The 14,371-nt window shown below is 43.0% G+C and overlaps 1 protein-coding gene across 1 annotated transcript in view; it reads right to left on the bottom strand.

Annotated features, from left to right (window-relative positions):
* The window catches only part of efcab14 (EF-hand calcium binding domain 14), a 100,987-nt gene that overhangs the window by 55,171 nt on the left and 31,445 nt on the right, over positions 1-14,371 (bottom strand). Inside the window, exon 4 of the mRNA XM_043699330.2 lies at positions 5,042-5,140. Coding sequence (XP_043555265.1) covers positions 5,042-5,140 — 99 coding nt within the window. The remainder of the gene's footprint in view (positions 1-5,041; positions 5,141-14,371) is intronic.

The following is a 14,371-nucleotide window of genomic DNA, read 5'->3' as shown; positions in this document are numbered from 1 at the left end:
TAGTGAAGGAGGCATTTGGTATGCTTTCTTTTATTGGTCAGTGCATTGAGTATAGGAGTTGGGAGGTCATGTTGCAGCTGTAAAGGACATTGGTTAGGCCACTTTTGGAATATTGCATGCAATTCTGATCTCCTTCATATCGAAGGATGTTGTGAAACTTGAAAGGGTTCAGAAAAGTTTTACAAGGGTGTTGCCAGAATTGAAGGGTTTGAGCCAAAAGGAGAGGCTGAAGAGATTGGGTCCATTCTCCCTGGAGTGTTGGAGCCTGACGGGTGACCTTCTAGAGGTTTATAATATCATCAGGGGCATGGATAGGGTAAACAGAAAAGTGTTCTGCCTCGGAACACTTCAACCCCATGGCATCAATGTGGATTTCACCAGTTTCCTCATTTCCCCCTCCCCCACCTCACTCCAGCTCCAACCTACCAACTCAGCACTGCCCTCATGACTTGTCCTACCTGCCTATCTTCCTTCCCACCTATCCACTCCACCCTCCTCTCTGACCTATCACCTCCATCCCCACCCCCATTCACATATTGTACTCTATGCTACTTTCTCCGCACCCTACCCCCCTCTTATTTCTCTCTCCACTCTGCAGGCACCCTGCCCCTGTATTCCTGATGAAGGGCTTTTGCCCGAAACGTTGATTTTCCTGCTCCTTGGATGCTGCCTGACCTGCTGTGCTTTTCCAGCACAACTCTAATCTAGGCTCTGTTTTCCAGTATCTGCAGTCCTTGTTTTTACCTAAATAGAAAATGTCTTTTGCCTGGGGTGAGGAGAGTCCAACTAGAGGGCATAGGTTTAAGATGAAAGGGGAAAGATTTAAAAGGGAGCTGAGAGGCAATTTCTTCACACAGAGGCTGCTGTATGTATGGAATGAGCTACCAGAGGAAGTAGCGGAGGCTGATACAATTACAACATTTAAAAGGCATCTGGATGGTTATATGAAAAGTAAGGGTTTACAATGATATGGGCCAAATGCTGGCAAATGGGACTAAGTCAAATTGTGGCATATGGTCAGTGTGGATGAGTTGGACCGAAGGGTCTGTTTCTGTGCTGTATATCTCTATGACTCTAAGGAGTGTGGTGAAAATTTTCCCTCAATGCTGTTTGGTCAAGACTGGATCTTAAGACCTTAAGAGATAGAAACAGAAGCATGTGACATGGTCCTCTAGCCTGCTGTTCCATTCAAGAAGGTGAATTTTACATCATATCATTTCCTGTTATTCTCTCTGCACAAAAAATGACATGGATTTTCATGCCTTCACCTGCGTTGAGACAGTTGAACTTAAAAGTGGTGGCAAGACTCAATTGCAGGATTCCTCTCCCCATTCCCACATGTGGCATTTTATGGCAACTGAACAAACTTGTAGGTAGAAGAGGCTGCACTCAGCAACTGGCCTTTGCCTATTCCATCACAGGAGTAGTCATAGGGCCATACAGCATGGAAAAAGTCTGTTTGGTCCAATTCATCCACACTGAACCTCAATCATCCGAATATTGGATTATCTGAATGAGATCTCGAGGTCCCGATAGTAACATTACGTCAAAGACATGTTTCGTGTCTTTTGTTTACAGTGATTAAACAGGCACTGTTTCCAATTGACTGACCTCCCGCCCTCTCTCTCTCCACACACTTTCGCTGGAGTTCTACAGAGGGGTGTATCCTAAATCCTCCTTCCCCAGATAGTCTCGCCAACATTGTCCTATACAGGGCAAAGGTGGAACCTGTCAAAAGATTATAGTAAAAAGGTGTGTGTGTGTGTTTAGTTCAATTTAGATAAACGTGAAGTGCTGCATGTTCGAAAGGCAAATCAGGGCAGGACTTATCCACTTAATGGTAAGGTCCTGTGGAGTGTTGCTGAACAAAGAGACCTTGGAGTACAGCACACCCAGAAAGGCAGCAGCAGCAGCCTTGTTGTTAGTGTCCAATCTGGCTGCCCCAGAGAGGGCGCGGAGGCGGGCAGGGAGGCACTGTTGGGTGGGGCTGGGGCACTGTTTAATGTCCAATGGTATTGGACAGTCTGGGGGATGGGCAGGGGATGGTCTTGGGTGGGCGAGGGCTGCATTGGGTGCGGGCTGGTGTTGAGGGGGAGGGTGGGCAGGGAGCGATGTTGGATGGGGCGGGGGTGAAGGGGCGAGGGGGGGCAGGGGCCATATTGGACAGAGCTTTGGGGGGAGGAGGGGAACGAGGGTGGTGTTGAATGGGGTTTGTGGGGCGGGCAGGTTGGGGGGGGGGGGGCTCATGCGATGCTGCTGCTGCCTCGTCTCCTGAACAGGGAACAGACTTAAAAAAGCTCTGAGCCCCAGAGGAAAGGCATTTAAATCGATTATCCAAACGAAATAGTGCCCATCCATCTCATTCGGATAATCGAGGTTCCTCTGCACCCCAATGTGACCTAGTCCCATTTGCCAGCATTTTGCCCATATCCCTCTAAACCTTTCCTATTCATGTACCTATCTAGATGCCTTTTAAAATGTTGTAATTGTACCCGTCTGCACCACTTTCTCTGGCCGCTCCTTCCAAACACACACCACCCATTGCGTAAAAAAATTACCCCTTGGGTCCTTTTTAACTCTTTTCTCTCTCATTTTAAACTTATGCCCTCTAGTTTTGGACTCACCCACCCTAACAAAGACTTTGGCTCTTCACCATATCCATGCCCATCATTACTTTATAAGCCTCTTGTCAGGTCATCCCTCAGCCTCCGACACTCCAGGGGAAGAAAAGCCCCAGCCTATTCAACCTCTCCTTATAACTCAAACTCTCAGTCCCAGCAACATCGTTGTAAATCTTTTCTGAGCCCTCTCAGGGATAACAACATTTTTTCCTATAGAAGGATGACATCAGCTTATTCTATGTTTCATTTTTCTCTTTGGCTTTGCTGGTTTATTCTTGTCTGATTTCTTTCCTTATTCTTCATGATGCATTCAGATGGTTGCCTCATCTGGACACAACCTTTGTTTCTGCACTATACGCCTTACCTCTCTGCTGCTGTTGTATCATGAAATCATTTGGTAGTTAATCTCCCCTGGTCTCCAACCCTATCTTGGACCACATATTTTATTTTTCCTGCCCCCTTCACTCTTTCACTAGCTTAAAAATTCTTTCCATTCATTTACAGCATGTAGATGTCAAAGGCTAGGCTGGATCTACACCCCATCCCTAACTGCCCCGGATTCTGTGCTTCTTTCTTGAACCACTGCAGTCCACATGGAAGGAGCAGTGATATAGTCTCAAATTAAGATGGTGTGTAGCTTGATGGGAAACTTGCAGGTGGTCCCAGAGTACTGGAGAACAGCTAATGTGGTACTGATATTTAAGAATTAAAGAGATAAGCCACAAAACCAGACACCAGTGAATCTCATGTCAGTGGTAGGGGAACTATTGGAGAAAATTCTGAAGAACAGCCCCTATCTTCACTTGGAAAAGCGAGGCGCAATCAGGGATAGACAGCATGACATTGTCAGAGGGAGGTCATGCCGAACAAGTTTGACTGAATTTTCTGAGGTGACGATCAGGTGTGTAGCAAAGGGTATCGCAGTTGATGCAGTTCATATGAATTTCAGCAAAGCCTTTGACACAGCCCCACATAGGAGTCATCTCAAGAACACAAATGCACATGAGATACAGGATAACTTGATAAAGTGTCTTCAAAAGTGGCTCAGTTGTATGTGACGGGGGTGACGACAGAAGGCTGCTTCAGTAAAATTTTAGATCCACCACTCCACCATTTTCATGGAGTCACGTCTTTTTCAGAAAGAAATGGGCTTGTCTAGTTTTGGGAATCTTTTGACAAGCAAGTTTTAAAAGGTTTTATCCATGCATTCTCATATCCTTCATGACCCTTCCACTCTCCTCATTTCCCTCTGCCCACTCACCCAGTATGCACCATTTGCAGAATCAACAAAGCATAAGAGAATTAGTTGAAAGTTGTGTAAAAGCAGCCATTTAAAAATCTCCTTGGAAAATACTATTGCCTTACAACCTTATAGAAGTGCCTATCAGATCAAAGTCACATGATCAATATCAAAAGAATAACCCAAATTCACACTTTTTAATCTTGCCCAAATAAACAAGACAATACTGAAAAATCATGAATAAACAGTAACAGAGGAGTCTCAAAGATGTAGACTTTAATATAGGAAGTATGACTGAGAAATTTGTAAACAATACAAAATCTGGCTGGGTAGCTGATAGTGAAGTGGATGGCCATTAATTGCACAATGATATCAATGAATTCTACAACTCTGTTTAGTTGAGTTGGAGGAAAAGGGCCCATTGAATTTCAATCTGGAAAAGTAAACAATTTTGCATCAAGGAAGACAAAAATAGCAAAAGAATAAACAATAAATGGGAGAATATTGAGAGGGGTACAAGAAAGCCAAGTCATGTAAGATGAGGCAACAAAGAAGGAAAGTGGGGTGCTTTTCCTTGACTGCACCAAGTACTGAATGCAAAGGTTGGGGTGTTCTACAGGAATTAAGGCACGGCTTAGGCCATTTCTATATCTTTGTACACAGAACAATGGGAGGCATTCAAATGAGGTAAGTTTTTTTGGGGGGGTGGGGGGAAGGAGGATGAGTACAGGCCCAAAATGTTACCTTAACGGTGAAATGTAGGAGAAAAAGTGCTGAGAATTCTGAATATCTAGGAGTATTCAGTACAGGATAAAAAGATGTCATTTATATGGACTTTCATAAGGTGCCAAACTAATAAAGAAAGCAAAATCTCGTGAGATTTAAGATATCTTGGCAAGATGGATCTAAGATTGGATTAAGGATAGGAGACAGTGATGGAGCCCAAGTGTGTACTGACAGATCATAGGGATCAGTGCTAGGTCCCTTCTTATTTGTGATATTCATAAATGAAATAGTAGAGAATGTGGAAGGGATGATAACTAAGTTTGCAGATGACACAAAATTTGGCCAGGTACTTGATAAAGATAGCTTCAAACATCAGATGTGAAAAAGACGACTATGGCACATTAGAGCATTTTCAGTCAACTATGGCAATCCACAGCAATCTACAGAATCATACCTTCTGGAGTTGTTCCACAGTGACTGGAAGGTTGATCAAGTCAGATGCTGATTTAACATTGGCTTTGAGATGGGCAACAGCTAAATTCAGTTGGCTAATCTGTTTACAAAACAAGAATGCACATTAAAATTTGAAAATCCAATGAGGTCAAGTAAACAACTTTAAAGGCCAATACAAAATTTCAGCTACATCTGAAATATGACTAACCTTGTGCTAGAATGTCTCTGACAAGCCATCGCATCCAACTCACTTTTATTCATTCCACATATCTTAATAAATTTCTGTAAGCAGTTTATTCCCATATTAAAAAAAAGGATGAACCAGCAGTAAAATGCAATAGAAACTTACACATTCTAACCATCCTCACTGAAGACTCCAAACCCACATCCCCTCCTCCCATCCTCAAATTTCTCCTTTAAAATCAGATTCATTTAAATTTGAGCTTTGCTTTATTGCATTAACTTGCACTGCCATCTTAAGCAGTGTCTCGCTCCCTCAACCAAAGTCACTGATTCTTTATGCCAATAAATATCAGCATTTATTTCTAAATTGTTAATTCCAAAATATTTTCTGCTGCACCTACTACTTACACATGCTGCTAGTGTATTCATCAACACAGAAGTCTTTCATGGTTTATTACCTACCACCCAGCAACTACAGATACCCTTGCTGAAACAACTGAGTCATCAGCAAACTTGGACACCATTCACAATTTCTAAAACTATATTATGCATGCATACAGTAAAAATCTAATATAGTTCCTAGGACTGACATCATACATAACATTTTACCAGTTACAGAAACTTCCTATATCTATGACCGCCTTCTTTCTAGACTCTCTTTCTATTTCAATATTTCTTGGAGTTCAATGTCATATAATTTTTAAGCAAATTTCCTCAGCATGACTTGAAGTAATGTTATGGACCCTATTCATTGCATATTTAATAGAGAATGCTATAGAAAAATTGTAAGATAAAAAAAGGCACTAGACTTTAGATGCCCAATATGATGGTGTTTATTTACTTGTATTTAAATGATGAATAATTTAATCATGCATGAGGAGTCTTTTTTCAGCTGAAGCAAAATCATACTTTCCAATTTATATCCATCTCCTTTTAACCATTTTCCTATTTTCTTGGCAAAATGCTGCTTTTCTTTTTTCACAGAAATAGGTTCAAGTAATTTTCAACATTAATATGAATAATTTCAGTATCTCTTCTGTTTGAATGATTACTGCTCACAAGGACCTCTACATAATACCTGATTGTGCTATATTAAATAGGTCACCCATAAAAACTGAGGTTAATCTACCTCCTCTGTGAGCAACAGAGGCAAATTATTTTACTTCATAACTCTGCCATTAGTTCACACTCATCTTTTATCAACACCTTCCACTCGCTGTACAGACAAGTACGTTAATAGAATTTTTAAAAATTATCTCAACAGATTTTCTAGTCTCCTCTGCATGTGATACCAGGTAAGCAGAACACATCCAAAATGCATGCCCTATATAATAGCCTACCAACTTTGCTGCTGCTTGTGCTTTCTGAATGCAGTCCATAATGCCAGTCTGAAGACATCGCATACAAATTGCTGTCAGCCAACAACAGGATCCAAACATTCACACTAGTGCTTATGAGCAATTTCTTAAACAAAAAGGCACCACTGGATAAAAATGAAGAATGATAGTTATGCAAGTCCCAACCTCCCGTTTCGAATAAGGTGGGCAGTTTAATCTCCTTATTTAAGCAAGGATGCAAATGTGTTGGAGGCAATTCAAAGGTAGTTTACTAGATTTTAACCTGAAACTATTATGTTTCTTTTTGACCCATACGTTATGGGTCTTTCCATTGCAGTTTAGAAAAGTGAGGGCTGCATTGATTGAAATGCACAAGATCCTAAGTGATTTTGACAAGATCAATGTAGAAAGGATCCTCTTATCCTGAGTCCAGAGCTAGGCGGCATTTCAACATCTGTACTGTGCTCTCAGAACAGAAACAAGGACAAATTGTTTCTCTGAGGCTTTTGAGATGTTGGAACTCTGCCTCGGTAGGTCCGAAAGAAATGGTGACAGAAAGGGATACATTCTGGTTAGGCAGGGGAAATCAAGGGTTAGTAGGGTAAATGGGAGTAAGAAATTTGAAACAAACAGATCAGTTATCATTTTGAAAGGCACAGGAGGCTGAAGGACAATGTTCCTTCTAAGCTGTGCAACCACATAGCCACTCGGAGGAGCTGCGCAAGCTGAGTGACACATGGACACATTGATGCCTGATTAAGAAGTCACTAATTTGCACAGAGTTCAGAGGCAGACTCAGCAGTACGAACATAACTCAAGGGGACAATGATCTATATCTTTATTAATATCCATAATCTCAACAGCTGACTTTGGCTTCCCACTGTAAACCGCTAGGAAACACAAAGAGCAGTAGATTTAACATCACAACTCTTCATCCCTCATTACATTGCTTTACACCCACAGAATGTGAATTCTGCTGCAGCACAACACAAAGATTGTTTTTGGACTTGCTATTGGCCTTCGTTTTTATATACTCTTTTTGTACCTTTATTTTAATACTTGAATTTGTCTCAAGTTTTAACTTGCGACTATTTGTCTGGTTATTTTTGTTCAAAAATTTCTACAATTACAACCATATCATTAATGCACACTTTTTTTCTACAAATCATTAATTTCATTTCCGATGTTTGACAATTTATAGTATACTCGCAATGAAATTCATGAATTTTCTAAACAAACTAACTGAATTTATTTCTCTATTTAATTCTTTAGTGAATACCATTCTAACATCACTAACTCTGTTGTTCCCCTTCCCTTCTCTACATCTGAAACTCAGCATTAATTGCTGATTTTAACAGATCTACAATCATGTTAATTACTATTTTATACTTCAGTTCAATTTAACATTCAGCTATTGCGTTTCAGATACATTTTCTAGACTGACTTTTTTAAAGAACGAGAACCTTGGATTGATCATTTCTGAGCTTTACACATCAAAATTATATTACTTGGTGCTTATTCTCTAACGCTCTGAACAACACCCTTCCACCCAGATTAATTTAAGCCCTTTCCTGCACATTTTACAAGTCTATATAAATTACAAAACAGGGAAAAAGATTCAGCAGCAAGGGAAGCATTTGGCCTCTGCTTTAGTTAACCAAGATCAAACATCCAATAGCTGGTTTAATAATCCACATGTTATGCCCTAAGTATAGAATACAAGCACACTAACATGCTACATATCTTATCTCAGCAATGCATAAAATCAATAATTATTTATTGATGATTTTTAATCTCATCAGATTTTCAGACTTTTTAAACTGTACAATAACTTTAAAAGGATAGAGTGGCAAAATTAAATTACTTGAGTACATAATAACACCTGCTCTAGAAGAGGATAGTGAAGATCAATCCAAATGTAGAAGCATATTAGGATATTTTCTAATCAACCTATTCATAAATATCATTACACACCTCTAGACCAGATGAGACTTGAACCAGGCCTCCTGGTTCAGAGGTAAGGAAACTACCACTGGACAATAAGAGCCCAAATAATAATACTATATATTTTCAAATCAACCTGTTAAAAAAAATGCTACTACATACTTCTGGAGCAGATGGAATTTAAACCTAGGCCTCAGTGCTCCAAGACCACTACAACTGTAACACAAGAGCCCTGAGCACCAAAGTGCAAGTGTCATATTTCCACAAAAACAGCAATCTTTTGAATCACAGAATCCCTACAGTGTGAAAGAGGGTCATTCAGCCCATCAAGGCCACATTAACACTCCCAAGAGCATCCGAACTAGAAATCTCACCCCTCTCTCCCACCGACCCTAACCCTGTAACCTTTCGTTTTCCCATGGCTAATCCACCTAGCCTGCACATCCCTGGCCAGTATGGGCAAATGATCACAGCCAAACCACCTAACTTGTGTATCTTTGGACTGTGGGAAGAAACCAGACCACCTGGAGGAAACCCATACAGAAAGGGGAAGAACATGCAAACTCCATACAGACAGTCAGACAATCACCTAATGGTGGAATCAAACTCAGGTCCCTCGTACTGTAAAACAGCAGTGTTAACTACTGAGCCACTATGCCAAACCGCATTTATATTTTTTTCTATTCCTTATTTTGATTCCAAATACAAGATCAGGGAAGGTATAGGAATATTTTATTTTTTAAAAAATGTCAAATTTAAAACCTTTTAAAATCAGAACAAGTGAACAAATGAACAGTTTCACTAAATTATTTAAAACTGAAATTCACGATGAATCATTCCAAGTCCATGATGCTCACCATTTGATTCTTATTTGCAAACCAAATAAAAATGAGATGGATCTGAGGCACAGAACACTGAAACATGGTTGATTTCTGTTAACTGACTACAGCAACAATAAAAATACAATATGGAGTCAGTATCTTTAAGCAGAAGAGGTAGTTGTGAGGGAACTATCTGGCTGATTATTGGAGGACGAACAAGCATGCAAGGATAGGATTAGCTTCCGTTGTTCTAGTTGAATAACTTGTCAATGTTAAATGCAAAACATTATTTGAAAAAGGCAATCAGAATTGTACTGAAGGCTTTCTGGCACCTGTAGCACTAGTAATGGACAAGAGAGGTTGGTAAAAAGAAACCTGACAGATAATAATAAAAGTTAAAACATTAGTCTACTGATGTTTAAACAAGAATTATAAAGTTTACTGCCAAATCTAACATTTTAATACCTGATCCATTTGAATGGTCAAATTAATACTAGCTCAACTGCAAGAACAATTTAGCTAGTCCTACTCTGCCACCCTTTTTCTGCAGCCCCACAAATATTTTTTCTGCAAGCACCCAATCCTCTTTTGGAAAATCATGATTGAATCTGCCTCAACCACACCTTAAGATTGTTGTTTCAGGTCATAATCTTTCAGACTGTAAGATGCTTTGCCTCATGCTGCCTTTGAATCTTTTCAATTACTTTGTTTCTCAACCCTACTGCCAAAACAACCGTCTCTCTCTCTCTACACCATCTCAGCCTCCTAATGTGCATTCCATAATTTTCAAACATCACTTTGTTATTCCACTGTACATAAGTTGGTGAGTTTATTCATATAATCTGCAGGAGTGAACACATCTAGGCACTGCGCCTTTTTCGAATTAAACAAAACCCTAAAGAACAATCGTTCTCGAGTGCATCTTCTATTGCACTTCCGTGACCAGAGTTGATCAGCCAATCAGATTGCAACTTTTTCTCATACAGTGCAAATTGTTGCTCCCATTGAATTATCACGCTCTTGCATCTGTGCCGAGACATGCATAACAGCATATTTGTTTTCAGAAATAAGTGATACTTTTGCCAGAAACCTAACCTTTTAAAAAGCAGAATAAGTAAAGCAAGCCTTGCAAGCGAAACACTGCGATAGGGTTAGGGTTGAAATGCACCACAATGAGTGCGAAATTAGGAACTTTCATTGTCCTGGGCCTTAATTATTGGATACAAGGAGTAACCGTTAAGTGAGGTGGTAATGGCTAATGATTAAAGCAGAAAGATAGATTTTGGGAACTATAGAAATAAAATCGGCATCGCAAAGAGATACAACCAAGGTGCACGACCTAAAATGCATTGTGTCATAGTGGGAAGCATCCCTGCGTCTAGGCCAGACCTTCATGCTCAAACTCCACTGTACAGTCTTGATGACTGAGGAAAAGGCTTAATGTAGCCAAACTGGATGAGTATCAAATTCTTGCAATGCATACCAATTACAGGTGATAACATTGGGAGAGGTTCCTGATTAGGCATGTGACAGAAATAATGTTGGAGCCGCTGCCACGACCGTATGTAGATACACTGCACCATTTTCATAAAAAGGGTCAGAGACAGCCTAATCTGACTCATTCCCATAGCACAGGAAAAAGGCATTTGTGCCAACCATGCCTCCTCTTATACTGCCCTCAACAACCTAATGTGAAACATATTTCCTTTGGATCCTTTATACTAGTCTCTCGGCTTGCTTTCTCTCCCTCTTGCTTCTCAATGTTTAATACCTCCTCAACAAAAACCTGAAAGAGCTGCAGATGCTGCAAATCAGAAACAAACACAGAAATTCAGAACTCTGAGAAAGGGACATCGGACGCAAAATGTTAATCGATTTCTCTCCACAGATGCTGCCAGACCTGCTGAGCTTTTTCAACAACTTCTGTTTTTGTTTCTAATACCTCCTTAATGATTAGCATCTCCCTCAGCAGACATCGCTTCTCCTGTTAACATACCTGAGCAAACCCATCTTTTTTTTTTGCTGATGTCAGGCAACCTACTGACGAGCAACATATAAACATGGAACATTACAGCGCAGTACAGGCCCTTCGGCCCTCGATGTTGCGCCGACCTGTCATACCAATCTGAAGCCCATCTAACCTGCACTATTCCATGTACGTCCATATGCTTGTCCAATTACGACTTAAAATGTACTTAAACTTGGCGAAGCTACTACCGTTGCAGGCAAAGCATTCCATACCCTTACTACTCTCTGAGTAAAGAAACTACCTCTGACATCTGTCCTATATCTATCACCCCTCGATTTAAAGCTATGCCCCCTCGTGCTCGCCATCACCATTCTTGGAAAAAGGCTCTCCCTGTCCACCCTATCTAACCCTTTGATTATCTTATATGTCTCTATTAACTCACCTTTCAACCTTCTTCTAACGAAAACAACCTCAAGTCCCTCAGCCTTTCCTCATAAGACCTTCCCTCCATACCAGGCAACATCCTAGTAAATCTCCTCTGCACCCTTTCCAAAGCTTCCACATCCTTCTTATAAAGCGGTGACCAGAACTGTACATAATACTCCAAGTGCGGCCGCACTAGAGTTTTGAACCTCGGATGCTGCCTGAACTGCTGTGCTCTTCCAGCACCATTGATCCAGAATCTGGTTTCCAGCACCTGCAGTCATTGTTTTTACCCTTTTGTACAGCTGTAGCCTAACCGCATGGTTCCAGAGCTTGATCTCTCTGTTAATAAAAGCTAAAACACTGTATGCCTTTGTAACAACCCTGTCAACCTGGGTGGCAACTTTCAAGGATCTGTACCTGGACACCGAGATCTCTCTGCTCATCTACACTACCAAGGATCTTAACATTAACCCAGTACTTTGCATTTCGGTTACTCCAACCAAAGTGAATCACCTCACACTTGTCCGCATTAACTCCATTTGCCACCTCTCAGCCTAGCTCTGCAGCTTATCTATGTCTCTCTGTAGCTGAAAATGTGTTGCTGGAAAAGCACAGCAGGTCAGGCAGCATCCAGAGAACAGGAGAATCGACGTTTCGGGCATAAGCCCTTCTTCAGGAATGAAGAAAGTTTGTCCAGCAGGCTAAGATAAAAGGTAGGGAGGAGGGACTTGGGGAGGGGCGTCGGAAATGCGATAGGTGGAAAGAGGTCAAGGTGAGGGTGATAGGTCAGACTGGGGTGGGGGCGGAGAGGTCAGGAAGAAGATTGCAGGTTAGGAAGGCGGTGCTGAGTTCGATGGATTTGACTGAGACAAGGTGGGGGGAGGGGAAATGAGGAAACTGGTGAAATCCGAGTTCATCCCTTGTGGTTGGAGGGTTCCTAGGAGGAAGATGAGGCGCTCTTCCTCCAACCGTCATGTTGTTGTGGTCTGGCGATGGAGGAGTCCAAAGACCTGCATATCCTTGGTGGAGTGGGAGGGGGAGTTGAAGTGTTGAGCCACAGGGTGGTTGGGTTGGTTGGTCCGGGTGTCCCAGAGGTGTTCTCTGAAACGCTCTGCAAGTAGGCGGCCTGTCTCCCCAATATAGAGGAGGCCACATCGGGTGCAGAGAATGCAATAGATGATGTGTGTGGAGGTGCAGGTGAATCTGTGGCAGATATGGAAGTTTCCTTTGGGGCCTTGGAGGGAGGTGAGGGGGGAGGTGTGGGCGCAAGTCTTGCACTCCTGCGGTTGCAGGGGAAGGTGCCGGGAGTGGAGGTTGGGTTGGTGGGGGGTGTGGATCTGACGAGGGAGTCACGGAGGGAGTGGTCTTTACGGAATGCTGATAGGGGAGGGGAGAGAAATATATCCTTGGTGGTGGGGTCAGTTTGGAGGTGGCGGAAATGACGGCGGATGATGCGCTGTACATGGAGATTGGTGGGGTGGTAGGTGAGGACCAGTGGGGTTCTGTCCTGATGGCGGTTGGAGGGGCGGGGCTCAAGGGCGGAGGAGCGGGAAGTGGAAGAGATGCGGTGGAGGGCATCGTCGACCACGTCGGGGGGGGAAATTGCGGTCCTTGAAGAAGGAGGCCATCTGGGTTGTACGTTTTTGGAACTGGTCCTCCTGGGAGCAGATGCGGCGGAGACGAAGGAATTGGGAGAATGGGATGGCGTTTTTACAGGGGGCAGGGTGGGATGAGGTGTAGTCCAGGTAGCTGTGGGAGTCGGTCGGGTTGTAGTAGATGTCCGTGTTGATTCGGTGGCCTGAGATAGAAATAGAAAGGTCAAGGAAGGGGAGGGAGGAATCCGAGACTGTCCAGGTGAATTTGAGGTCGGGGTGGAAGGTGTTGGTGAAGTGGATGAACTGTTCAACCTCCTCGTGGGAGCACGAGGCGGCGCCGATACAGTCATCGATGTAGCGGAGGTAAAGGTGGGGGGTAGGGCCAGTGTAGTTGCGGAAGATGGACTGTTCCACATATCCTACGAAGAGGCAGGCATAGCTGGGGCCCATGAGGGTGCCCATGGCTACTCCTTTCGTTTGGAGGAAGTGGGAGGATTGGAAAGAGAAGTTGTTCAGGGGGAGGACCAGTTCAGGTCAGGTGAAGGAGGGTGTCAGTGGAAGGGTACTGGTTGGTACAGCGGGAAAGGAAGAAGCAGAGGGCTTTGAGTCCTTCGTGATGGGGGATGGAAGTGTACAGGGACTGGATGTCCATGGTGAAGATAAGGCGTTGGGGACCGTGGAAGCGAAAATCATGGAGGAGGTGGAGGGCATGGGTGGTGTCCCGAACGTAGGTGGGGAGTTCTTGGACTAAGGGGGACAGGACCATGTCGAGGTATGCGGAGATGAGTTCGGTGGGGCAGGAACAGGCGGAGACAATGGGTCGGCCGGGGCAGTCAGGTTTGTGGATTTTGGGCAGGAGGTAGAAGCGGGCGGTGCGGGGTTGTGGGACTATGAGGTTGGAGGCAGTGGATGGGAGATCCCCCGAGGTGATGAGGTTATGGATGGTCTGGGAGATGATGGTTTGGTGGTGGGGGGTGGGGTCATGGTCAAGGGGGCAGTAGGAGGAGGTATCTGCGAGCTGGCGTTTGGCCTCAGCGGTGTAAAGGTCGGTGCGCC

Source organism: Chiloscyllium plagiosum, unplaced genomic scaffold (genome assembly GCF_037043375.1).
Source record: "Chiloscyllium plagiosum isolate Xiang-an unplaced genomic scaffold, Cpla_swu_hap1 HiC_scaffold_9, whole genome shotgun sequence".
In the NCBI taxonomy this organism is placed as follows: domain Eukaryota; kingdom Metazoa; phylum Chordata; class Chondrichthyes; order Orectolobiformes; family Hemiscylliidae; genus Chiloscyllium; species Chiloscyllium plagiosum.
Note: the sequence above shows the minus strand (reverse complement) of the source record. Positions and strands in the feature narration are given on the sequence as shown.